General features: G+C 40.1%; 1 protein-coding gene across 2 annotated transcripts; it reads right to left on the bottom strand.

Moving 5' to 3' along the window:
* Positions 1-3,418: 3,418 nt before the first annotated feature.
* On the bottom strand, positions 3,419-24,070 carry prrx1b (paired related homeobox 1b). Of its 2 annotated transcripts, XM_033622598.2 has the most exons (5): positions 23,325-24,070; positions 16,417-16,592; positions 11,310-11,491; positions 7,996-8,061; positions 3,419-5,731 (listed from the first exon to the last, which is right to left on the bottom strand). In XM_033622598.2, exons 1-5 carry the CDS (start codon positions 23,569-23,571, stop codon positions 5,599-5,601), a joined length of 804 nt encoding a protein of 267 aa, XP_033478489.1. In that variant the 5' UTR covers positions 23,572-24,070; the 3' UTR covers positions 3,419-5,598. The 2 variants fall into 2 exon arrangements, with proteins under 2 accessions (XP_033478489.1, XP_033478491.1); XM_033622600.2 differs by lacking the exon at positions 7,996-8,061 and having other exon boundaries at positions 23,325-24,068.
* Positions 24,071-25,483: the final 1,413 nt, after the last annotated feature.

Below are 25,483 nucleotides of genomic sequence, written 5' to 3' on the forward strand. Positions count from 1 at the left end.
TTCATAGTGCACTCACCAAAGTGATAGCTGAGATCTAGGAGCATGGCAATGTCACTAAAAAGAAGTCTGAAATGTCAAGAAACACAAGCAGTCAGACGATTGGGCGTGTTGGAAACAAACCTTCAGGTCAGCTAAACTTATTTTGAAGAAATAAAGGAAGATGAGACTCACAGAGACACTTCCTGCTTCAACTTTGATCTACCATAGTTACTGTAGTTGTGTGCACACAGTTTTCCTGTGCAATGAGAGATTATTAGCAACATTTCAGGTGCACTTGCTTTTCATTTTACCTCCTCATAAAGGGATTTAGATAATCTTTATGAACTGTTGACTTGGTTACAACTTGTCTGATCATTTGACGAACCGTCAAACTTCTATCTCATTGCTCCCAGATCTCAGAAATGAGCTTGGTGAGTACACTGTTACCATAACGGATAAAAATGACAGCCAAAAGTTGTACCAAGCCAGAATCATTATTTATCCGTCTTATCCAGTCCTAGTTGGCTAAACGTCCTGTAACCCTACCCATATTAATATATTGGATGATGCAAAACCTGAGATGGTGTTCAGTTACATAACATTCAGTGCTAAGATTTTAAAATTTAATTATTATGATATCTGCATATGGCAACTTCTTGATGGTTAAGGTTGAGGACAAATTGTGGTTTTAAAAGAAATACAATTTTTGGTTGACAACAGGACTCAAACGTCATTCTCTTGCATAAAAGTCAGCTCACTGCATGCCCATCTGCCACTCTTAAGGGTTCAGCATGCTTTAAGCAAACTACTTGGTAGTACATTTCATCCAACCTTGTCTAAAGTCAAAGGGCCCTATAGCACATGGCCTAAGGTGCATGGTGCAAGTGAATTAAGATGTGTCCAACTCCACTTTGACTAAATGGCACATGATCTGCACACAAAGTAAGGTGGAAGGGGCAAAAGGGTTGTGTATGGTCCCTTAATTAATCATAGGTGTGTTTTGAGCATAACATGAATTCCACCAATTAGAGTGTCAACTCCCATTCCCTTTAAAAGCCATGGTTGATTTGACAAATTGATGTGTGAATGGTTTTCTGCTGAGAGTAATGGAGTAAGAGCAGTGATGTCAATGCAGCAAATATCGTGGAAAATTTAAGCAGCGAAACTGAAAACTGCAGTTATAAACTTGACAGGGGAAACGGAATTAAACTTTTAGCTTCTGAAATAATGAAGTTATGCTGCTCCTGGTGTGTAGATATGCACAGCATCTCTCTTAGTGGGGAGTCAGACAGCAGCTCTGCCCTGCTCTCTGCTATGTTCACATTTCAGAGAATGTCATTAATTTTTTTCCTCAGTAGTGATGTATTATTTCAGCTATCCACAACCCATCCGTTTATCCCTGTGTGTGTAACAAGCAAGAGTGTGAGAAAAAAAAAAGCCTATATCAGTGCATATTACTATCTTAATAATGCGCTTTTTAAATAGCAGGAAAATACTGTGCCATTCTGATTTTAGACCATGTTTTTTTAGTCAATGGCACAATCACTTTCCGCTGCCTCAAAATAGCAATGTGCTCGACCGCACCTCATTTTAGGACCTACACACCCATGAGCGCACATACGTGCTACTTACACAACTTGGGCGCTGGCCGTGAAAATGACAACTACGTCACACTGAAACTTGGAATGACAGTTATGCTGCACTGTGCACTGCTTTGCACCAGGTGTAAGCTAGGGCCCATAGTGTTTGTACCTGTTCTGAATGTCCACCCTGGAGTGCGGGGCCAAAAAGCCTGCCATTATTGATCCCTCTCCAACAACTAGTAATGTCAACGTTATGAATTGCACAAATGGTGACAACACACACCCACACAGTTTCTCTATTAATGAATTAACTCTCAGCTCCACAGACCCTGTCAAAAGTGGTCATGAAGGTCAGATTGTCTGTTTCGGAAAGAATAATTGTCATACAGGCACCTCTAAATTCTGAATGCAACAGTCGGTTTCAGATTCAATCAGACAATCGGACAAGCACGACATTTGAAGCATACAGATGCCTTCACTCTCTGCATGGCCACATAAAGCACACACTATTCTTCCACTGGTACTGAGCACTGTCACTGGAGGAAATCATGTGTTGCATGAATGTCACATATGAATGTACATCGGAGAGATTCTGGGATGTTTTTTTCAGCAGTGTTACTACGAAAGACCCACATTGTAATAAACCAGAGTTATGAGTTAAACTTTCTAAGAAAATTTAATGACTTTTTAGGCAATTTAAGCATTGTGAAATTCTGTGTATACTTTCAAAAATATTAATCAGAATGTAATCATCTTTTTATGAGAAAAAGCAGCCAGATTTTCTCACTTCCTGAAGAAAAGAAACAAGCACTCATTGGTGATGGCAGTACAGTACATATGGTCATCAGCATTAACCTTGAGATGGCAGTTTGAAGTTAATTATGTTTCCTTTACAATCCAACAGAGGGTGTATTCGAGCCTGCATCTGTGTTTATGAAAAGTGTGTAATAATAGTGACTTAATCACACAAACAGTGCAACCTCTCAGTCAACTTGACTTTGCGTGGAAACTCCACATCTCGGGAAATTCTTTTGGTTGTTCACCCAAACCACACACTGTTAACAGCTGTGCAGTATTTCACTCAGGCTGCTCCGAGATTTTCTCTTTTTTTTCCTGCCGAGCTCTTTTCCAAAACCACTCATTAATAAAGTATTTGTGATCATGTGGCACTGACAGCAGGACAAAGATCACTGCATGCAGAGAGGGAGGAGCGGAGAGAAAAGTAAAGAAGAAAAGAAACAAAGAGAATAAAAGAGGAAAAAAAGGTGGATGTTTTAGAGGAGAAGGGTTAAGAAACACTCTCTTTCCCGCTCTCTTGCACATACACACTCTGCACGCAGACTCCCCGCCCCTCCCTCGCTCTTACTGTCTCCTCCGTAATGAGCTCCAGATGTGTTGCTGAGGATGGGGGTGGGTGGGTGAGGGCGAGGGAGGAGGAGTAGGAGCGGTGGTGGGGGAGCTGCCTTGTATGTCATGTGCTCAGGCGAGGAGAGACGCTGTCCGAGGGGACGCTGTCAGCCCTGATGGAGTGGCTGGCCAGGGCCTGGGGGCGAAGAGAGGGGAGGAGGAAAAGAAAGAGGAGGAGGAGGAGGAGGAGGAGGGTGAAAGGTGGGGGGTGGGGAGGGTCAAAAAGATCTCCACATCTGGAATCACTTCAGGTCAGCCCAGGCCCTGGCCATGAAAGGTGAGACCGGGCGCCTGACAGGGGAGAGGGGGACAGGGGTCTGACACTGGACATACCGCAGTCAGGGATAAGTGATCAGGAAAACAACCAACAGCAGAAAATAAAAGGGCTGAAAAGAAAACAGAAATATCCCTTTTTTAATGTGGCATATGAGTCAGGAAAAACCCTCCAGTCACATCAGTGAAGCACCTCTTTATTACGACTAACCCTCAGTTAAACTGAACTTAAACAAGTGGAAGAAGTCCTTAAATCCTTCACCTAATTAAAAATGGAGGAAGTGTTCCATTACAAGTAAAAGTCCTACATTCAAAATAAGAAAAAAAAATAAAAATATCATAGCAGTAGAACCTCCCACATCAGAGATAAAGAAATGATGAAAAGCTCCCCAAATGTTCATGCTTTCATGGGGATTTTCCTGCTTTCAGATCAGATGAAGGATTACATGCCAAAGTTGGAAAAAATTCTCAGACTTCATTCCCTCTTAAACTCTTTACAAAAAGTCAGAAGAACTTTGATCAAGTGACAACAAGGCAGTTAGGTAATTTTGTCATGTTGAATGCAAAATCTGAGTCTGTAAAGTAAAACTGACAATAAAAAAAAACTAAAAAAATAGCAATATTCCATTATAGGACCACCATCTCAAAGCTGTACTGAAGTAAGAGTCCTTAGAAATTAAAACAAGACAGGAAGCTGAAACACTGAGTAACTGATGATAGATACCAAAGAAGAACATTTAACATTAGGAAGCAAGCAACAGCGGTGAAACAATAGCAAACTGAAAATTTCCTAAGATAAAAGTTTCCTGCAATCACTGAAATTTAACTTGTTTACTTTTATGCCATATTGAGCAGGAAACAATAAGAATATAAAATATGTTGTAGACAAAGTTTCATAACGTGTATGTCTGCCATTCTCAAAGCAAAATTAAACTTAAAACGTTTTGAAGGGAGTTCATATTGTGACAAAAGTTGCACTTTTCTTGGCTATTTGTGAGTTGAAAATAATAAACGTCTCCAAAAAAATATTTCCACAGACGACATACTTATGTGACCGCACCTATGGGCACCTCTCGCCCAAAATTTGAAACACTACCACATCAGCTGCAGTTTCATTCGACCCCACTTTTATGGCCCGTGTGCGCCGTACGAGGACGAGTGTCGACATGTGTTTGTTGACGGCGAAGGTTATGAGGGGCCAAGGAGAAGAAACACCTTGTATGACAGCCGCAGAGTTAAACGAGGCCCAGGGGCCCTCCATATTAAGGAGAGGATTTCCCTGCTCATAAATATCCTGTTTTTAAGATGGAAATTTCAGGTTGCGGTAATCAGGAAAAAAGAAAACACACAAAGCAGAAACAGCTTGAGGTTTCTGTGAAGGAGAATCTGTTCTCGAGTTGTAAATCTCTCTTTTATGGGGCATGCACGAGGTCCAAGATCATTTTGCTTCCCAGCTATAAATATACTTATTTCTTATAGTTTCTGAAGCATAATTTAAGTCTGTCTGCATTGTAGAAACCCTTTTCTTTTACTCCAAAAGGTGGAAAATTGTTTTTTTCCATCCTATATAAGATCTGTTGAATTGGACACTGTGCCATTGCATTGCTTGAAATGCATTTTTATTAATATACAAGTTTTTATTCTGTTACAAATAAAGGATATCATAGGAAATTAAGAGAATCTACTGGTTTTGGATTCAGAAATACATTAGCCTCTCCTTTATACTGGACTATTACATGAAAATCAAAATGCGTTGAAAATGTTTGCTCATCAGTGGTATAACATGGAAAAGAAATGTGGAAAAATTATCTTTAAAAAAAAAAATGCATAAATGTCAGAGGAAGTCCTTGTAGGTTTGTTGTTGATTTTAAAAGGAAAAAAAGTGTTGTTGATCCCAAATTTGGTGTGTCATTTTATCCAACACCACAGCCAAAGGGACAAAGGCAATTCCACGTAGTCCGTACACCAGTCTCCGTCGAGAACAAGTTCTCTGAATGAAAACAAAATGCTCTTTGAAAAACTCGCCCTCCATTTCAGTCACAATCACAAATGTAAAACTACGCAGATATTCGGCTACAGCATCCAGTCTAGCTGTCTTTTTGTACAAACAAGAGTTCAGTGATGCTCAGGAGAATAAAAAGAGGCGGCTTGGGGAAAATCCTGCCATCACTCGGTGTCCAACAATTTGCATATTATGTGTAGTATCGCCATCGAGGCTGCTCCAGAAAGAAGAGGAGGCTTCATGATCCAGGGTGTGTAAGATGATGCTCAACCCAGAGACGGTGTCCGTCCGCAGGGGTCCAGCAGTAGAAAGGTTCCCCTCCCCTCCTGCGCTGGCCCCCAGCCTCTCCTCCTCTCAGTTGACCGTGGGCACCTGGTTCAAGCTGTACTCCTTGGCTTTGAGCCGCAGGTTGGCGATGCTGTTGGCCATGTTCATTCCCTGGGACGTATTGGTGTTGGAGCAGGTGGGCGGGTAGGTGGCCATGGCGCTGAGAGACAAGAGGAGGGGAAAAGGTTACATCACCTGTGGCTGACAGCAAGCTGAAGCTCAGCATGAGCCACAGCTGTGGAAATATGAAAAGGAACAAAGAACAGGTATCACTGATCTGATTTAATCTAAATCTGACATTAAGACGCTTGTGACTAAAAAATGCCCACAGGAACTTCACCAGTGTTTTTACACACATTAACCTGACTGCACATCACATTAAATCACCATTTGCCAGAACATGTAAGAATAGTTGATTAGCTAAGTTTTAACTATGCAGCTTAAAACAGTGTAACTTACAAAAACTTAGTGTGAGCCAGCTGACTTCATTTGTTTCTTGTATATTCAGTCTTTGAACTGTTTAAGTCTAAACTGCCAAACGACTGGGAAAAAGACGTCTGTTATCATGTACTCCCAACAGTCAATTTATTCACTTCAAATTTCATACACAGAGAGTGTATGTCTCCTCCCACACTATAATTAATGAGGGCCAGAGCATCACCACATTATAATTTTTGTTCTTTGGATTAAAAACAACATTTTTATTAACATGATTGAGCTTTGTCCAGCAATATTTTTATGGGGGGAGGTGTCACAGTTTTTGTTCTTGTTTCCCTGTCTTTTTCTTAGTGTTCCTCATTAAGTTTGCCCATGAGTGAGATAAGGGTGCACTGAGCTGGGATCACGGTGGATAAGAAATCAATCACTCTGCCATTGTAAAGCACCCTCTCTGTCTGATTAGTAGCCTCAAAAAATGCACCAAGCTCAGAGTTTTAATATTGAAATCTAATGTTACTTCATGAATTTAAACAAATGCCAGAATGACAAATACAGATTCAAGTCCTCTGCCTGAAGATTTTCCAGAGTTTTCAGCCGCATTTCTTACTGCTGTAATCAACAGATGGAGTCTGATAATGGTCCTAAAATGTGGCAGTTTTTTTTTTTTTTTTGTTAGCTGTTGTTTTTTTCCCTTCTTTTTAAGATGAGGAATTTCAGTATTTTTTGTCTATTTTCTTTTCACTTTTCCTTCTTCTTGTAGTACTGAAGTGTGTCTTTTTACCTCTTTAGGACTGAGGACAGATCTTGGTTGTGTCTCTGTGCATGATTTATTGACTTGTTTGTTTGTTTTTCAGCCAAAATGTCATAAATTTATGTAGCCTTTGTTTTCAGTTCATGCCAGTAGTCAATTTTAAGAGGCCAAAATGTGTTTTATTTTGATAATCATCTTGTCTGCTTTTGCTGTTGTTAAAGCAATGTCCTCCTGTCTGCTCCTGAACATCGGACTGAATGTTTTTGAGCATTTTTAGTTTCTGCCCCCAGACTATGGATGTCTCTTATGACTTTCACTCAGTTCCTCTTTATTTATGCTCTCAAGATTCATCTTGACAAGGCATATGCACATTCCTAAATTCTTTGCAGGATGAGTAACAATTATCTGCACAAAAAGCTGAAAAAATATCTCTGTCTGCATAACTGTTTAATCATCTGGAAAGACATGACAGTTGTGTCAACATGTAAAATAAAAAGTATTAAGAGCAACAAAGCATTGTGCTGGTATTTTTCATCTTTTTTGTGCAGATTTAACTTAAAACACATTTGTACTCACCAGCTTTGAACAATTACAATATTTCTCTGAGACCATTTTTTCCTCAAACTTATTGCTTTTTTTCTTCTTCTTGTATTTGTTCTTATTTTACTTTATTCAAAACACTATGGATCAGCTGTATTGAAAGTGCAACATACTGTACGGTAATCACTGCGTGATAATTCAGTTGTGAGTGCTGATGGATTTAAAAAGTGTGTGCTACATTGAACACACAACAAAGACATTACTTTGATAAAAATAAAAGCAGACATGATGCTCACTGATAAATTATCTATCCAAAGCAAGTTTTAAGCAGCAGCATGTGTTGATTTTACTGTATAGAAACCAATGGCTTTTCTGGCAGTTGGAGGGAAGGAAGAAATTCTGAACAGTCATTTAAAGCTTCTGAAAATGGGTTAAAATGTGCAAAAACACTGGTCTGTTCCTTTAAAAACAACAAAAAAACCTCATTGTATTTAAGTAAAAGTGAAAATTGATACAGAAACATTCAAAAGACACAATAAGATTCAAGAAATACACTCAGAAAACAACTTTAAAATTCTTTTGAAAACAGTAAATGTACTAAAATGTGAAAAAACAGCAGTATTCTTCTTAAAAGGAGAATTCTGTGAGTTTTCTTTAACAAAAAAAGAACTGAATGTAGTAAAGTGAAAGCGTACTTGTTCTCTGAGGGCAGCATTTTCTGTGGCACTCGCACTGGCCCCCCCTCCGGCATTGGATACCAGCTTTAGGATAATATACAGTGAAGTGTTAGCACCACATTAGCGTGTTCCACATAGCATTATTCCTGCTTCACAAAAGCTTTCCCTCGCTGCTCCCGCGTCCAGCCAAAAAGCTCTCAGTGAGTTTGGGCAGCGGCCGCAGGGTTTGACATTTTACACCGAGTTTCATAACGGAGGATTACTGTAAATCACGACCAATGTAACCAGAGTCACAAAAAATGTTGCCCAGTAGAGCTCTGTCTCTCTGTGTAGCGTTCATTATCTGGTGTAGTGTAGCAGAGAGGGGTCACAGGGGTCAACAGTGGATTTAATACGGTTTGTTTTCACATTATCACCTCGTCAGGAGGGTCACAGGATCTGGTCCCGCCCTGCTCATGCTGACAGAGGGGAGCGATGGGACTGAGGGTGAGGAAAACGGTGTTTTTATTCAACACAATTAGTTTGGAGTTAGATATGTGCAAGATAAGACTGTTATATATGTAGTGTAGAGAGATGGCTGCAGGGGAAGACAGAGGCAAAAGGCCATAGCAGAGCAGAGAGACAGAAGGAAAAGTCAGAGAGCATACAAAACAAAGCTTATACAGCGATGGAGAAAGGACTCTGATCTTTTACTGAAGTGTTATGGCATTTTATAATGACTTTGGCTCAATCTTTTGCAACAGAATTTTAATTTACAAAACTTATATTGAGGAGATGACCAAAAATTCAAAAACCATTGCAGCTTAGTGTTTAATATGTCATGAGAGCTTTGGAGTACGTTCACTGGACAACTCTTGCTTAACATGAATATTATATTCAGCCTAACATCTCATATAGAATGCAAGATTACAACAAAACAACTGTATCAAAATAGGTAATGCACCATGTATCACATTTTTCTTCAGAGCATCACAACGCTCTAAATATTCATCAATTATTGTATTTTAGAAGTAAAATTATCATTATCAAATAATGCTGTTAAACACACATCATCAAAACAGTTTACAAAGAATTTGAATGATGGACTTCCTTGTGAAAGTCTACGTCTTATAAATTGAATATACTGTCAGACATAGATAATGTGCTCTCAAGTCTGACTTTACACGACAGTAACTCTGTCTGTATTTTTTCTGTCAAGACATTAAAGCATTAGATATTTTAATTACTTCTAAGTTTACATAATCATTCAAATTGTAAGTCAACACTTTAATACTACAATGCTGGAAAGCATAGAACAGTAAACTGTAATTTACACTGAGGACTGAGCGTGTGATTTAGTGTTTTGCATTTTGTATGTCAGCGGCACAGCAGTTTGTGCTTAAACAGTAAATTTAACATGACAGTTTGGCACTAAGAGTTTTGTTGTTGTAAAAGTTTGGCCAAAGCAACCACAAAATATTGTAATATAACAGTGGGAAAATACAAGGTAAGTTCTTCTTTTTCGTATTTGCTTATGTATAATGGTTAACAGGGAATCAGCTGCTTTTCTGAGGAAGGATCTCAATATTTTATTCCTACAATATTTGCTCATGAGAACTAAGGCATGATGAAGGTGTTTGATGTTAACAGTACCTGAAAATAAAAAGTAGAAACAGGTGAACACAGCTATGTGTCTTAAAGTTATTGTGTCACCAGGCTGCAACAAATCTCTTTTACAGAGGGTCCAAAAGATTACCAGACAACAGGCAAGTGTTCCTTACGTCGTAGTTGATACAAAAGTCTTAAAAGCAAATCTGGAATCCAACAGTGTGTGTATCAGAGCCTGACGTATCATTAAGTAAGCCTAACTATTGCACTGGGTGACATGTTCCTTCATTACCATGAACACACACACTATAGTTTATTTGACTCAATGTCACAAACACCGTCCTGCTGCCGCAAATATTCACTGGAGCACCAAATGTGGATTAATCCGCCACTGAAAATAGTCCCCAGAAAATCATCTTCTCCTCCTGTTTGTTTGATAAAAACTACAGTGAGCAGCTGTTTTAGGAAATTACTGAGACTTTTTGAAAAATTAAAGACACACATTTGTGTTTTTACAGGTTTACATTTTCAGCAGGAACTAATGGGCTTAAAGCTGACAGACTGAGACAGGGTGGGTAACTGGGATGGACTTACACATTGTTGGTTTAAGTCTGCGCATGAGATCTGATGACAATAAGAAAAATAAAGAATAACAGCAGATTTATAACAATAGACAGTAAACGGTGTGCTGACCTGCAGCCCGTCAGTTTGAGTCCAGGTGGATCAGAGGAGATGAAGATGGTCAGAGGAACTATGAGGAGTATGTGCAGGTAGAAGAAGAGCAGGAAATGAAACAATAACAGAAGGGAGGATTGGTGTGTGTGTGTGTGTGTGTGTGTGTTACAGTGGTGTTAACATGTGGTTATTGTGGCATCAGCTTGTGCTTTTTCATCTGGAGACACTTGTGTGAATTGATGTTGTGCAGCAGAAAGCAGAGGACTAAGTCAGTACTGACATACAGTTCGGAGCACTGCAGCAGTGCTTGACCTGAGTATTCTGAATTTTGGAAGACTTTTTACGCCACTACATTGAAATGATTCCTTTCTTGTCTCGTTCTTTCTGTCTCTATTTTCCTTTCTTCCTCCTTTCCTTCTTTCTGTTTTTCTTTACTTATTTATTTCCTACAGTCCTTTCTTTTTATTCTTTTCTTTACCTTCTTTCTTACTTCATTTTCTTCTTTCTGGCAACTCTTTACTTCTCACCTTCTTTATTCCTTTTATTATTCCTTCATTCTTTGCTATTTTCCTTTCCTCTTTCCTTCCTGTCCTTTCTTTCTTTGCTTATTTCCATCTTCCTTTTCTTCTTATTGTCCTATGTTGCTTTACATTTTTCTCTCCTCTTTCCTCTGTCCCTTATTCCTTTCTTATTTCCTATTTCCTTTCCTTCCTTCCTTTCTCCCCTCTTCAACACAAGTAAAAGCATGAAAATCCCAAAACTGGAGATAGGAGGTTTTCGCCCAGCACTTCCTCACAATAATGTTACTGTAACTGCTGATACTTGGATACATTTTACTGATGAACCTCTTTTTATTTTCACTTTCTGAATGTAGGACTCTCTTCATTGTGGTTTTATTGCCTTTACTCACGTAGCCTGAGTCTAACACTGTGCTGCAGATCAGCAGTGTTAACAGAAATGTTAGTACAGAAGCAGCGCAGTGTGTAAGCAGTGTGTAAGCAGTGTGTATGTTGTGAGGTGAATGTCAGGTCACTGGATGATGTCCGATGAGAGAACAGAGTGGACTCTACCTGTAGGGGGCAGCACTGCCCCAGGACAGGTAGTCATTCGGGCGTGGTGCAGGACGCGGTACGATTGGCTGCTCCACTGCCGTCACATCTCCCGAGTAAGATTTGAGGAGCGAGGCGTTTTTGCTGGCCAGCATGGCGCGCTCGTTTCTGCGGAACTTAGCTCTCCTGTTCTGAAACCAAACCTGGAATCAAAGAATAAAAAAAACAGGATATATATTGTCATAAGCAATTTTAAGTCAAGTTTTTAACCTCTGTGGATGCTACGATCATCACAAACTCTTTACAGAAGCATTTAAAGTTCCAAAGATAACAAATATTTGGCTAAACTTGCATGTAAAATAATGCACAAGACAAGCAGAATATTTCCATTTGTGTGGAGTGGTGCAGACACAGAAAAACCAGCCCAGTATCATCAGGAGTTAACAGTTTCCATTGAATGAATCAGCAACAAACAATTTATGCCCAGTGCCAAAGCAGTAAGAAGTGTGCCCTTTATGTAGAGGGAGCTGGAAAATGGAAGTGTAGAGGTCCGGGTGGTGGATGGGCAGTTACTGCATTCAAATTAAATGCAGAGGGAACAGTGTGACCCTTAACAAACCAAAGGGAAGTGCTAAATGCTGCTTTGTTCCTCAGTCTGCTCTTACCATGCGTGACAAAATAATCTGAACTCAAAGCTCCATTAACTAGATTTTTTTGTAGCTTTCAACCACATCTCATAGTCTTCATCAGTCAGTGGGTTTAACAGCCTGAGGTGTGTCACACTTTCTGGTTCTATTACAGCCTGAACATGAGACCTTTGTAACCTGTCATGCTTTAACACTATGTGAAGTCTATTAAAGGAACAGAGGTCATAAAAAATATAAAAACCATATTCAGAATCTTCATTTGTTTCATATTTCTCTGAACTAAAATTCCAGGTGAAACAGCAGTTCATGAGTGTCTAGATTCAGTGCCATGATGTATTTCTAAGTGAAACAGGATAGGCTGGTGGGATAGACCTTTGGGAGGAATTGATTTGATTGTTGAAAAGTGGGCGTGTCATAACAGTGAGGCCCAGATGCTGTAATACTGATAGAATAGAAGTCTAGGTCAGGGAAAGAGAGAGAGACAAAGCCCTTCATATGCTTCATGTACCTACTAAATAGCATGTTAGTATGGAATTTTGGACACAGCTAAAACAGGTATTTGGGAACGCTCGGGAATGCTTGGGAAAGCTTGCGTGCCACAATGAAGATGGACTTGCTTTTGAGCACGCCTACCCCGCGTCTACATTGACAACAATGGATTTAAGGGCACAAAAAATGCAGCATGTGTATGTTCCCTTAGTTGCTTCAGTAGCCCACTGTAACGGTCTGTGTCCACATGGCTTTTTTGTCTGGGCACCAGTGTCTTTTATTAATTGTTGACAATGGAGAGAAAGCATAATGCAGCCGCCTAGAGGAAAAGTGCTGGGCCCAGCATCTTTTACCAGAGTGCTCCAGCTGTGGCTGCTTCGAGCGCTTACGGTTAAATCTCTGAACTTTTCAGAAAGGCGCTGGTGACATCACTGCCGCTTCTTTAGCTAGGCTACTGTCTACAACAGTCTACCCTCTGTTAATGTAGCATTACCTTAGTTACCAAACTAATGTTACTGTCAAGGTATTGTTGTCCTAACAACAAAACTCACACATAGCACAGCATTTTACACATTTCAATTAAGTGCTCCCCAGCGCCCTGCCACCTCTTTTCTGCTGTTCTAGGGACACAAGGATGTAGCATGCTGTTGCTGGCTAGCAAATTTTACCTTGACTCTGTCCGGCTAGAAGTTGCAGATTATTGATGTGTGGATGTCATGATTTTATTGGTTGAAATTGGTTGGTACCGGCTTTCATAAATACACATCATCTTCTGTTTTACAGGAAAACAACATGATTGGATTTTGTCGTAAGAATACAAAGAAACTGATTTATCTTTGTTTGTTTGTTTTGTGGTATATATCATGCACAGTATGACTGGAATGTGAACTAAAAGGGTTGAAAAGGCTTTTTTCCCATTTTATCTCGACTTTAAACTTCTGTATCAGGTAAAAACATAAAATTGTCATGTAGGCATCTGCACAAGCTTCAAAACACACACACACACACACACACACACACACACACACACAGCTTTCATCTCCAATTCACCGTCTACCCCTCATCAGCCTCCCCTCTCCTTTAAGAACACCCCCCTAGCCCCCCTCTCCACCCTTTGCTAAGCAGATGATGATGATGTGACTCGGGGGGTGCTAATGTTGTTCCTCACTGTGAAATCAAATCCATTATTAGATGCTGTGGGCGCTCGCAGGGGCTCGCTGTCCGCTGACGCACAGCCTCAGGAATGAGCCCAAAGTCTCTTTTATCAAAGGATTTCTGCATCGCTCTCTGCTACACATTATTCACAGATGTGCTGCTTCTCTCCCTCCAACATCACCATTTCCTCTTTCCCTCTTACTCTGCCCACAGAGCTAATACTCTCACTGTTGTGTTCAGAAAACACGCCATTAGAATGTACAAAAGAACCATTGTAGATATACATTAATCTGCAGTAAAAGCATTAGATGGTCTTGTTTCTTGAGTCATGCGTGTATAATTCATATCATTATTAAACAAATGCATGGGGCCTGTGTGCATTTAAAAGAATAGGTGCATGAACTTTTCTTGAGTTCAGTTTATCAAATACAACCAAGAGCATTATTTCCAGGGGGAACACAGGTGACGTTATGTCTCCATCACTGATCAGAATCACTGCTTTGTTTCTCTGATTTTCAGTTTAGAAGTTGCAGTTTCAGTAAATCTCTGCAAACAGTGTCCTGTCCTCAGCGATTGTAATCCAGATGTCAGACATTCTCATTATATAAATACTGAGACACAAGCTCCCAGCTTCATGAGCAACATCAAGTATAGCTGGACTTTTTTTGCCCTAGTTTTTGTCTGTCAGGCCACAACTAGGTCGCCCTACCTATTTGATTGGTAGATCTAGGTTTTGTTTCAGCACTGGGGAGGACATCTTGTTTTGTTTTGTTTACTTGTGAGTCCTTGTTTTGTTTACTTGTGTGTCCTTGTTTTGTTTACTTGTGCTTTGTTGCTGATATTTATTTTCTGTTGCTTTTTAATGACCGAAATAAATCAATCAATCAATCTATATAGAGGTGGGTTTTGGGCTCCTCCGACAGGAAATTTTGAGCATCAGAGACTCAATTTCCTGCATGCTGGTGAAATGTTCTGCACCAATGTGTACCTTTTCTGCATTCATTAATAGTGGAAATGTCTAAATCTTTACAAAATGAAGGTCCTCTAGTACTTCAGCGTCTTTATTTGGGGGGTGCACATGTTCTATATAGTGAAGGGGACGTGTCCCCTGTGTTCCCTTCGAAATATACGCTTATGGTAGGGCTTTATGCGCAGGGATTTATTTCAAATATAGCAGATCTAAATTTAGATTTGCAGGTGACAATGTGTCCTTTTTTAACAGTTTTTGGGGGACATTTTTTTTTTTTTTTTTGAAAGTGACATGGACAGGATGTACGGGAATTGAGAATAGTGTGCATGAAAAAACCCAACTCTGCAACACCAGCTGGCTAACTGGAGGAGCCCTCTTTATTTCACCAATCCGTTTTGGCACATGGGCCTTCATCACGAGCTTTCATATTCAGTCTTATGCTACTTTAGCACATAGTTAGCTGGTGAAGTAGTGACAACACACTTTCTCCTCCTGAGACTTTAAATAAAATATGAATCAAAACTGAAGCAGGGAATATAAATGTTGGATAGACAAGGACTGACTTCTGGTGACTAAAAGATATTTCATTCTTTATTTATATTGCGTGGTCAAAGATGTAAATATAGCCTTATCTCAGTCTCAGTTCCCCTTAAATGGAGCTAAAGGTTATTCTCAGTATTTCAAGTCAGTGACTTTAATACAGAGACTAACGCAGCATTTCTTTTTTTGTTAGACTTGTAAAAGGCACAATGATCAGCTACATTACAGTTCATAATGTGAGTTAAACCTAACTGTATGTAAATACACTTTTTTTAGTGTGTGTGTGTCTGGATGAAGAACCTATGACCTCATTAACAAATTTCAGTAAAAGCTCTAGTTGCAATTCAAATATTAAATCCATATTCTAGCTTGTTTAATTGACGACATTTACAAGAGTGATGTCGCTCATTTGGCCAATTACTGCGTCATATTTAGCTCCCGTTCTGCTGCAGCTCTCATGTGTTGCACATTTGCCGCTTATCACTGATCTGTAAACCGCTGAGGAAATTAGACATCATTACATCCACTTTTCTGATCACATGCAGTCCCTTTGGGGAGTTTACAAACTGCTCGCAGACTCAAAACTATCAGTAATTATTCAAGAGATCAAGTAAGTATGATAGATGATGTTTGTGTGGGGCAGACAAGTTCTTATCAGTTCCTCTAAAGCCCCATAATGGAAAATCTAAACATGTTAATAGACCCTGATAACTTCAAGCCACTATAGGATTATTAGCTAAATCTATTAGTGTTAAGAGCTAACAGATGATGTGAAGACATCCTGTTTTGTGACTGCTTGTCCTCCAGTTTCTTATAAAACTTCTCCCCAATAACAGGCTGGCTCTGCTGCTCTGTTGTTAATACAAACAAAGCTGTTCATGAATCATTTCATAAATCCTGCTCTGAGTCACAAGGGCGCACAAGGATTCCTTAACAGGTCCCACAGGGGTGCCAAAACCTCAAGGACCATTTCTAATGTACCAAGTAACGCAGCAAGTTTCTGTGTCTGTGTGTTTATAAGAATCTGTTTATTTTTGTGTCCCTGCAGTGAAAGTGGTTTACAGTATAATGACCACAGGCCTCTTCCTACTTCATGGCTGTGTATACTTAATAATCTGGTGAGTGTTACGGCTTCTTCTTCGTCTCTGATCAAAGCTTGAACCTGTCGGTTCAATCACTGCTGCTGGAGGAAATCTTCAAATATAAGGGGATCAGGGGTTTTTTTTGTAAGGAGGGGGACGTGTGACTCTCAAGATCTGAAGGAAACATTATGAAATTAACAGTTTTTTAATCTTATTTTCTGCAGTGATGCTGTCCCTGTTCATACCTGGACTCTGGCCTCGGTGAGGTTGACCCGACGGGCCAGGTCCTCTCTGACGAAGGCGTCGGGGTAGTGTGTCCTCTCAAACACTCTCTCCAGAGCCTGGAGCTGGCTGCTGTTGAAGGTGGTCCTGTTCCTGCGCTGCTTCCTCTTCTTCTTCTCCTCTGTGTTCATCTGTTCATCTACAAGGAGAACAACAAGGTGGTGTAACCTTTACAACACTTGATGGGATAGGTGCTTTTAGTTTGTAGACCCTTTGCCTGAGGAGGTACAATAAAAAACAAAAGCCCTGTGTCGGTCTACATTACATTTTAATAATAAATGTAGCTCCCTGCATTCATGCAACAACTGCTGCTGCTGCTGCAGGCAGCTCTGAAAAGATGATGCCTCCTCAGGCCTCGATCAGAAATGGAAGTAAAAACAGAGCTTTAAAGAACTGATCCTCGATCATTCACCCAAGCAACAAGGACCATAATGATGAATTTTAATGTTTCATGTTATATTGTTTGTTACAGTTGAAAGTAATAATGTCGTCGCTCTTTTTCCCTTTAAAAAATGATGTAATTAAACTACCCAATAGGATACTGAGGATCACCTTAAATTAGCATTAAAATGCTGCTTATACATTTATGTACCAACGACTCTTGATATATTAATGGCAGTTCTTTAAAATGAGCATAACATTGCATTAATGTGGACACGTTTGTCCGACGCAGCTGAAATGATTTGCCCATGTGTGCACACTTTCGGGGGAAATTAAAGGTTCAGGTCTTGATCAAGAACTTCCCCCTGCAATTAATGTCCAACCTGCTCCGCCACCTGACCTGCTGACAGCTGCTCCCAAGTACTTTCACTTTTGACAGGTGAGAACAAGTAACACTGTTGTACCTCTGAAAATTTTTGAACAGAGCACTTGAGTTAAACAGGATGTTTACATTACTACAATCTGAGTTCTGAATACTATTTCCATCACTGATAATCTGATGATAACATAGCAGCTGTAACTAAAGAGGGCATACCCCCTCCACGATTTGGTGCGGCAGCTACCTCAAAACCTGACGTTATATGAGAAAATAGGGGGTTTTTTGTAATTTGGGTGAAGTGATTCCTAAAGATCCATAAAAACAAGGCCTGGATCTGCAACAAAAACAAATCACTTGTTCCTCGATCCCGCAGCCTAATTAACAAGCAAACAGACACATGTACCAGCAAACAAACAAACGCGTGTGCTTCTTGGCAAAGATAAATATATAATCCATTTTGCAGAGTGTGTACATGCTCGGTCTAAATGCTCCTGCAGGATGGAGTCAGTGCCTTGTGGCTCCACAACAAAACCACAAAATAACACTTCCACATCGACAAAAAGACTGTGATCATCCATGTTCCTGACTAATTACACACTTACACACACACACTACACTATCTGTAGCTACACACACAGAGGTGGGAGGTTATTCAGTACACTCACTCCTGCTCTGTACTGCACCACAGTATTTCAGTGTTGAGAGACATCTCAGAGGGAAGTCTTGTATTTTCTATCTGGCAGTGGGAATATTGAGCTGTTTTGCAGATTCAGATTTTATATTCAACATAAAATTTTGAAAATGCCTGATGTCAGGTAAAAATCTTGTATCCCCCAAAATATAGCATTTTTAGAATATCTATGCAAACCTGAAAACAGTATTAAAATGCTTCCATATGTTCAAGGTATATTCTGTAATGCCAACAATATAAATGATTTATTTATCATTGTGTTTTTTTGTTTTAGAGTTTGACAAAAGTGTTCTTTTTTCGGATTACACAGAGTCACCGGTGGATACAAACAGGAACATCCTAGTCCTTCTTTAATAAATGTGACACCTCAAAATTTATTTTGCATTCATGTAGACCCAAAATGATGATGAATGTTTTATTTTTTTCACTTCCCATAAACCTCATTCAAAATCTGATTCATGAAATGGGTTTTACGGGATATTGTGAGAATGTTCAGTATGAGTATTTTGTCAATATGCCGATTACAAAATTGTATTCTCTGCTGCGTTATGTTGGAGCTAATGAAATGTATGTGAACGTAATTCTTGGCGGAGTCCTTGTTAACTTCACTATAATTTTGAAAGCAGGATTTTTCCACAGCGGTATTGATAATTTTACTTCAGTAAAGATTTGAATCCTCCCTACATCACTGTCAGAGAGCTTATTTTTGTTTTGTTCAGGTTGAAATCTGATATTTCTAAACATCAGCTGTTTCAGGAATTCTTTAATGACCACATTAAACTTTATCTAAAGATGAAATTAAGAGTTCAGTCTTGAGCTTGGAAACTGCATCTTTTTCCAAGCTGCGTTGAACTGCATGTCATGGTCTTCCTCAGGAGATGGAGTTCATACATCTAAAATATCTGAATCTAAAAAGTTCTGCTCAACCTGAGGAGACAGTGTTTCATCCTAAAGGGAGGAACTGGGGGAAACAAGAAATCCCCAAAATATGGAGGAGCAAGATTTTATTCTATTTCCAAAATGGCAGATTTTAATAGCCAAAACAATTCTTTTTGACTGTGTAGTTTGACTTTTCAAGTACATTTGAATACACTCACAGTGTAGGTACATGTTCCGCCTTTATGAGAGAACTGACATGAAACAAATGTCCTCAGCCGGACTCGAACTCAGGACATTGTGATCACACTGCTCTGTACGAGAGTAACACTCTGACTGCAGAGCTTGTAATGGAGTATTTACTATTGACTATCACTGCTTTAATACACAAAGACACACACCTTGCCCGGTGTCACGCACTCATGTGACATGTCACAGAGCAGATGCTGCAGTGTGTCAATGCTGAGCCTGTTTGTTTTGTTGACTAATGAAAGACCCCCGCCCCCCTCCCCACACCTCCCCTCTGCTTATCTACCAGAGGGACCCCTTAAAATAAAGCATGTGACCCCAAATATTAGTTTGTCTTTCAACACAGTTTAGTTTTCGTGCAGTTTGAACACAGAGTGTTTTCTGCAGGTCTGATCTGTTGAACATATTCAGTATTTCACCAGAAAAGAAAATGGAGAAAAGTCACGCATAAATTAACATAATTTTGTGTGTGTACTTATGTGAATTTAATCATCTTCTGACCTTTCACATTTATTTGCTTTACAAAGAGAAAAAGAGTGATAAACTATTTATTTGGAGCCTGACAGAGTGCAGATGTCGTCTGTACCCTGCGGAATAGTTTTTGTCTTGCACCTAAGTATTTTTTCCTGGATGTGTGCACACTTGGTTCCTCTTCTGGAACTTTAAAAATTATCTCAGCACAGATGCAGAGCCAGAGTTTATCCACCTTCTACAGCTGATGTAAATCTTAATCATGCAAATTAACAGCACACTCAAGGAGGAAACTTGAGTCACACTATCAGTAACAAAAAAATTAGGAAAAAATACTTCAGCAAAATTCTAGCACTCAATATTTGACTTTAGAGTGATTCATTACTAATGTACTGATAATGATAACTTATAATGTACCCCATATATTGTTGAGAAGTTTAAAGAAGCTGCTGCACAATCTTTTTGGCCTTTGAAACATGAAACTAAACATGCTCATCCCTCTGTGAGCTCTTAGCAGTGATTTCCTCTCCTCAGATCGGCTTTTTAGAGAGCTGAAGATGTAGAACTACTTTCCTTAACAGGAAAAAGCAAATTGTTTTGGTTAGTTTGCTTCATTTTCTCCTCATTTCTGTTTGTTAGTGGGGAAGACGATATGGTGTGGGATGGAGGTTTTTTTTTTTTTTACTCTCTTAAAAAAAATAATATATACAGACACTGAGGTTAGAAAAGGGTTGCAACCTATTCTGCAGATAATGTTGGCATTGTACATTTCTGCAAACCTCAGATACGAAAAAAAATCTGAAAAAGAAACAGAATTATGTGAAGGTATTTTTTTTCTTCTTCTTCAGGATCCTGTTAATCCTTTAGTGACCTATCAGATTAATCTTGCCTCCCTCTAGGGGTCCTGACCCCCCCGGGGTGGAACATTAATAGATTTAAATTACTTAAATACAAGATGTTTTTTTTGTGTGTGTGTTTTGAGCGTAAAATATAAATCTGCAAAAGTCCAGCATAAGTAAATGTTTATAATTTGGCATTTTATTTTATTAATATTATAACATATTCTTCTAAACACGCTATTCTTTTTTTATTTAAAGAATATTTACCTGTAATGAAATCTGCTGTAGAAAATTGCCTTGCCTAAGGATAACTCCCTCTTTATGGCAGAAATTACTCAAGTTAATTGCAACAAGCTAAAATCCCATCATGTGTTAAACTGAGTTGCATTTTTAAATTTATTACATTCATGTAGTTCTGAATGTATTTCTGGTTTATGAGGAAATATTTTAACCAGATGAGACCAAAATGTCTCTCCTCTGACTCTGTCTTTCATCTTGTTTCCTCTCGGTTTGTTATAACTCAGCTCTGCAGGCTGCAGGCTGCACACTTTGGGATAAAAGGAGTAAAATAGTGCAGCGGATGACTTGAGAAGTCGGACGCAGTAAAGTGCAGCTGTAAACGCTGATGGCAGCCGCACATGGCTAACCAGCGACCGCGCATAGTTTCCCCCCAAAAAACACACAGCCGTTTTACAGGCTCGAGGTTAAAATGAAAATCATGACGCACTTCATTAGTCCGCCCGTTTGATGACGTTACAACCGGAGTAAAATGCGACAACACAATGAGGTTTGTGCGCTGAAGGATGAGACCGCTGTGTGTACTGACAGTAAGATGAAAAAGAAATATGAAAATGGCATTAAGTCACTTATTAAATATGATTGTAAGATTTAATATAAATTAATCTTTTAGAGGCAACAAAAAAACATCACGTGGCAAAATAAAAATATTTATTTTTTTCTGTATTAAATATATTAATTGAGTTGTTTTAATATTTATTTTTGTTATTTAGCACAGTGAAAATGTGTCACAGCAGGTCTGATAGGGACAAAAATAATAGCCTATGCAAAGTAGGCAAATTTACATTTTTGTAAATTACAAAAAATATTTTTTAAATTAATGAGCTTCTAATTAGAGTATATTCTCTCTTGTGTGACGGCTCCAAGTGTTTCCGTTTTGTTTCAGTTGGACAAAAAAATAAAATCCAAATAAAGAGGAGACTGTGTGTTTCTTTTAGGCTGAGCGGCGGTTTGGCCTCGGAAAGCTTTTAATTAAACCTGCAGGGTGACATTTAAGCCAGCAAATCAAAGCCAATCCCGTCACCATCATCATCACCATCATCATCCTGCAGCTGTGAGTGTGGCCAACACGTGTCATTAAACTGATCTCATTAGCAGCTATCAGTGAAAGTCAATTAGTCCTCCTGCCAAAGCTTGTTCACAAGAAGATAAGTTATTGGTTCTTAAAATAATAAAACAAATATCCTTTTAATTTTTTACTGTTTTATTTTGTAATGTGTCCATCATGTATTTGGGTAATATTACTGCCAATTTGTGAAATAGATTAAAAATGTCCAAAGCCGTTCAAACCAACTGTTGCTTTCACGTTTCTGTCAGTTAATCGGAAAAATAAAATTATATAATAAGGCCCCAACACGTGTCAATATTTCTGTTTTTAGTCTTGCGTAAATCTGGTGATGATGAACTCGTTCCTCTTATAAAGGCTAGGCATTTAAACTCAACAAATGTTTACTCATCGAACCAATCATCCCTCCTAAAGTCATCTCTCAACAACATCAGATCCGATGAGATGCTGTTATTTGATTCCCTAATTGTTGGCGCGAGGACACGCGCGATAATTATGACAAATGATTAAGCTCCGATATTCTGAAGGTGTTTGACAGGCCGAAAATAACCGTGAATTAACGACGTGACCCGGCCACTTCCTCCCGCATATTTCTCACACGATTTTTAGCCTTTAAAAAATAACAATAACACTCATTAAAGCCTATAACGTTTCTGTCAGCCGCTGCAAATGGCCCTTTGAGCAGAAGAAGAGGAGGAGGAGGAGGGAGCGTTTATTTACTCTCTCAACGGTGCGCCGGAGAGGGCGAGTGGTGGGTTTCTGCGGGTTTTTCCGAATTTCAGTCAACTTACATTCACGCAACGGCACATTTCTATACAATACAATTGCAAATGATAGCCCTGATATTCGGGGTGGGTCGTCTCCGGCAGCTCAGCGAGCAGTTTCCGCTTGTAAGCTCTCCAAAGCCGGCTTACATTGGCCTCACTTTTACGCTCACACGGAGGAATTAGTGGTGGTTGAAAAAAATGGCTTTTATCATAATTAAGTAATAAATGTATACAGATGTTGATATTCAAACTATCACACAAGTGACACAGACACCATGTGACTCTCCCTCCAGTATTTTCAAAATAAATTATTAATTCTGACTCTGTTTTTACTCCTAAATAAAAAGATCAAAACCTGCATGATCAAGAAATGTGGCCTCATTTAGGTCATAACAGAGAGATTTATTACCCCCGAGTTTGACTCGCAAGGTTACTTCACTGACCATGTCCACCAACATCACCATACCTCACTGACATCAAAGTGTTAATGGTAAATTAATGGCCGTTTTGAGGGGGAGGCCGTCAGGGATGATGCATTGCCAAAACTCACTAAAGGATTCCTTCCATGCGCGCCGCTTTCTGCAGAGCTCCATTCATGCGCTCTGCACGCGGACACACGCCAGAACATAATGAAAACAAATGACTTTAGTTTTCAGCTGCTCATTAGAACTACATTTGTGTGAAATGTGTTGTACTTTCCAGAGATCAAGCCTTATAACTTGTGGTTTTCACATCTGCACTAAAACGCACCAGAGAGAGATTTTAATATTTCGGTCGCAAGATTTAAAAGTTGTTTGTGATATCTCGAGCTCAGTCCCAGCCTTCGGGCTCTTGTTCGGTCTGCTTTTCACTTACTCTCCTGTTGGGTCGTGTCGCTCCCGCTGGTCAGCCCCGGGGACTCCAGCATACTCCTCCCCGCCTCCCCGACGCTCTCGTCCGCCTGGGTGCCGACCATTTCCCCAGCCTCTTCCAGATCCAACAGGTGGCTGACCGAGAAGTTCTTTTTGGCTTGCAGGTTGTCCAGGTTAGACGTGATCGGACTCTCCAGGCGGTTTGATATCGAGGCTTGCCTGTCCATTACATGTGCATAGCTAGAAGTCATGACGCAAGTGGGGAACAGCGGAAAAAACGGAGCGGTAATAAGAAAGAGAAGAATCACGAGCGAGCCAAGAAGATCCGTGCATGCAGGACGCACGAGCAGCGCCTCCAGAAACCAGCCAGAGAGAGAGACTCGGTTCTTCCGAGCAGAGCGCGGATGTGTTCACATCCAGATCAGCCGCACAGGAAGCAAACAAACTTCAGCAAAGTTTTCTCCTCGCCTGCTTTTCCCCAACAAACCCCTACAGACAATCCATCCAGCGGCGCGCGTCAACGACAAACAAGAAAAACATCAGCGTGTCCTGCTGCCTGAGAGCGAAAAGTCCCAAAGACGTTTTTCAGTGAAGTCTTCTGAGAAGAAGAAGGAGCTCTCTTCCCACTCTAGTTGAGTCACATATGAGCAGGAAGAGCTGCTGCTGCTGCTGATGACGACCAGATGCGCAAAGCCCCGTGTGTGCGCAAAGCTTGCTCAGCGGCAGCTAGGCGCGGGGAGGCAGGACGTTACCGCCGCACCTCCAGGCTATACACCCTATAGTCTCTCTCTCTCTCTCTCTCTCTCTCTCTCTCTCTCTCTCTCTCTCCAAAAATGAAAGAGTCCCGTAATTACGTGGCAATGCCTTTATGTTGTGTCTGACGTTTCACAGGCCCCCACCACCACGAGCTGCCCCCTCACCCATCCCCCTCAGCAGAAACATCACCATCAGCACCATCAACACCCTGGTTTGGCCTGTTTTTGTTCCCCTGGCTGGCAAAGCTCTCCCCCTAATGAGTGTGAGTGTGAGTGGAACAGCAGCCAGCAGAGTGTGCAGGGAGACACACTAGTGTTATCACTGCCTGTGTGTTGATAAACCCACTCTAACTGTCCTGCGGTCTGCCACCAGTTAAATCAACCATAACCCGTGCCAGTCAGTCTATCCACAGATCTGTCCACACGAGGCTGAGCTGTCAGGGCAGCAGGGAACAAAAATATAAAGAAGTCCAACTGGATCCTTGATATAAAATATACAGAGAAAATGAAGTTGGAATAAATAACTGCTTAGGGGCCATCGAGCATGTAAAAACCTAATTTCGTAAAAAAAAAAAAAAAAAAAAAGTGGGTTAAAGTTGTGTCAGCCCACAGAGGTAGTAGCCCCTTCCCTACTTCCAGTCCCCTGGCTCAGTCTACACGTATCTTCAAACTCGACCTTCATTTCATCTCAACTACACACCTGTAATTGACTGCATCTTGCACAACTGCAATGTTATCGCATTGACAAAATCTCTCCACAGACAGACAGATGGACAGTCAGAGAGACACAAATACTCAAAACACACGTACAACCCACGTAATGTGAAAGGAAACCCACAGAGAATTATCAGCAGCTCCGTGGAGCCTTTCACCCTCTTTTAGCTCCTGGTTTCGGTTTTATGTCACGTTTCCTGTCTGGTTCAGTCTCAGTGTTTCCAGCAGCAGCAGGCAGCTGTTTTCTGATCAACCCACTGCACACTACCTGCATCAGAGGTGGAAAGTAACCAAGTACATTTGAGGTACTTGTACTTTACTGGAGTAGCTCCATTTTCAGCTATGTCATACTTCTACACCACTATATTTCAGAGGGAAACATCGTATTTATAATATACAGGATGGTATTCATGCATGAGTATTTTGACTTTTGATACTTATTTTGATGTAAATACTTTTACTCAAAGGAATACTTCACCCACAGATTGACCATTTCTATATCTATTTTTACCACGTATTACAATGACAAAGAAACGTTTTTCTCGCATGCTTCCACTGTGAAAAAAGAATAAAAAACGGAGAAAATTCTGAGCCTGTGCAGTACTTGTGTTTGAACTCTGCTCAGTGAAATGCATTCTTTAGGAATTCAAGGTTAACACGAGGTGAGTAATTGATATACAAAGTTCATTTTGTG

The sequence above is a fragment of the Epinephelus lanceolatus genome, chromosome 6 (genome assembly GCF_041903045.1).
Source record: "Epinephelus lanceolatus isolate andai-2023 chromosome 6, ASM4190304v1, whole genome shotgun sequence".
Lineage (NCBI taxonomy): Eukaryota > Metazoa > Chordata > Actinopteri > Perciformes > Serranidae > Epinephelus > Epinephelus lanceolatus.

Excerpts from the sequence above, each read along its gene's own strand:
- prrx1b (XM_033622598.2), bottom strand. The coding sequence starts at position 23,571 with ATGACTTCTAGCTATGCACATGTAATGGACAGGCAAGCCTCGATATCA. Across the intron at positions 16,593-23,324 it reads CGACACGACCCAACAGGAGA|ATGAACAGATGAACACAGAG; the intron begins GTAAGTGAAAAG and ends TTCTCCTTGTAG. Across the intron at positions 11,492-16,416 it reads TCACCGAGGCCAGAGTCCAG|GTTTGGTTTCAGAACAGGAG; the intron begins GTATGAACAGGG and ends CTTTGATTCCAG.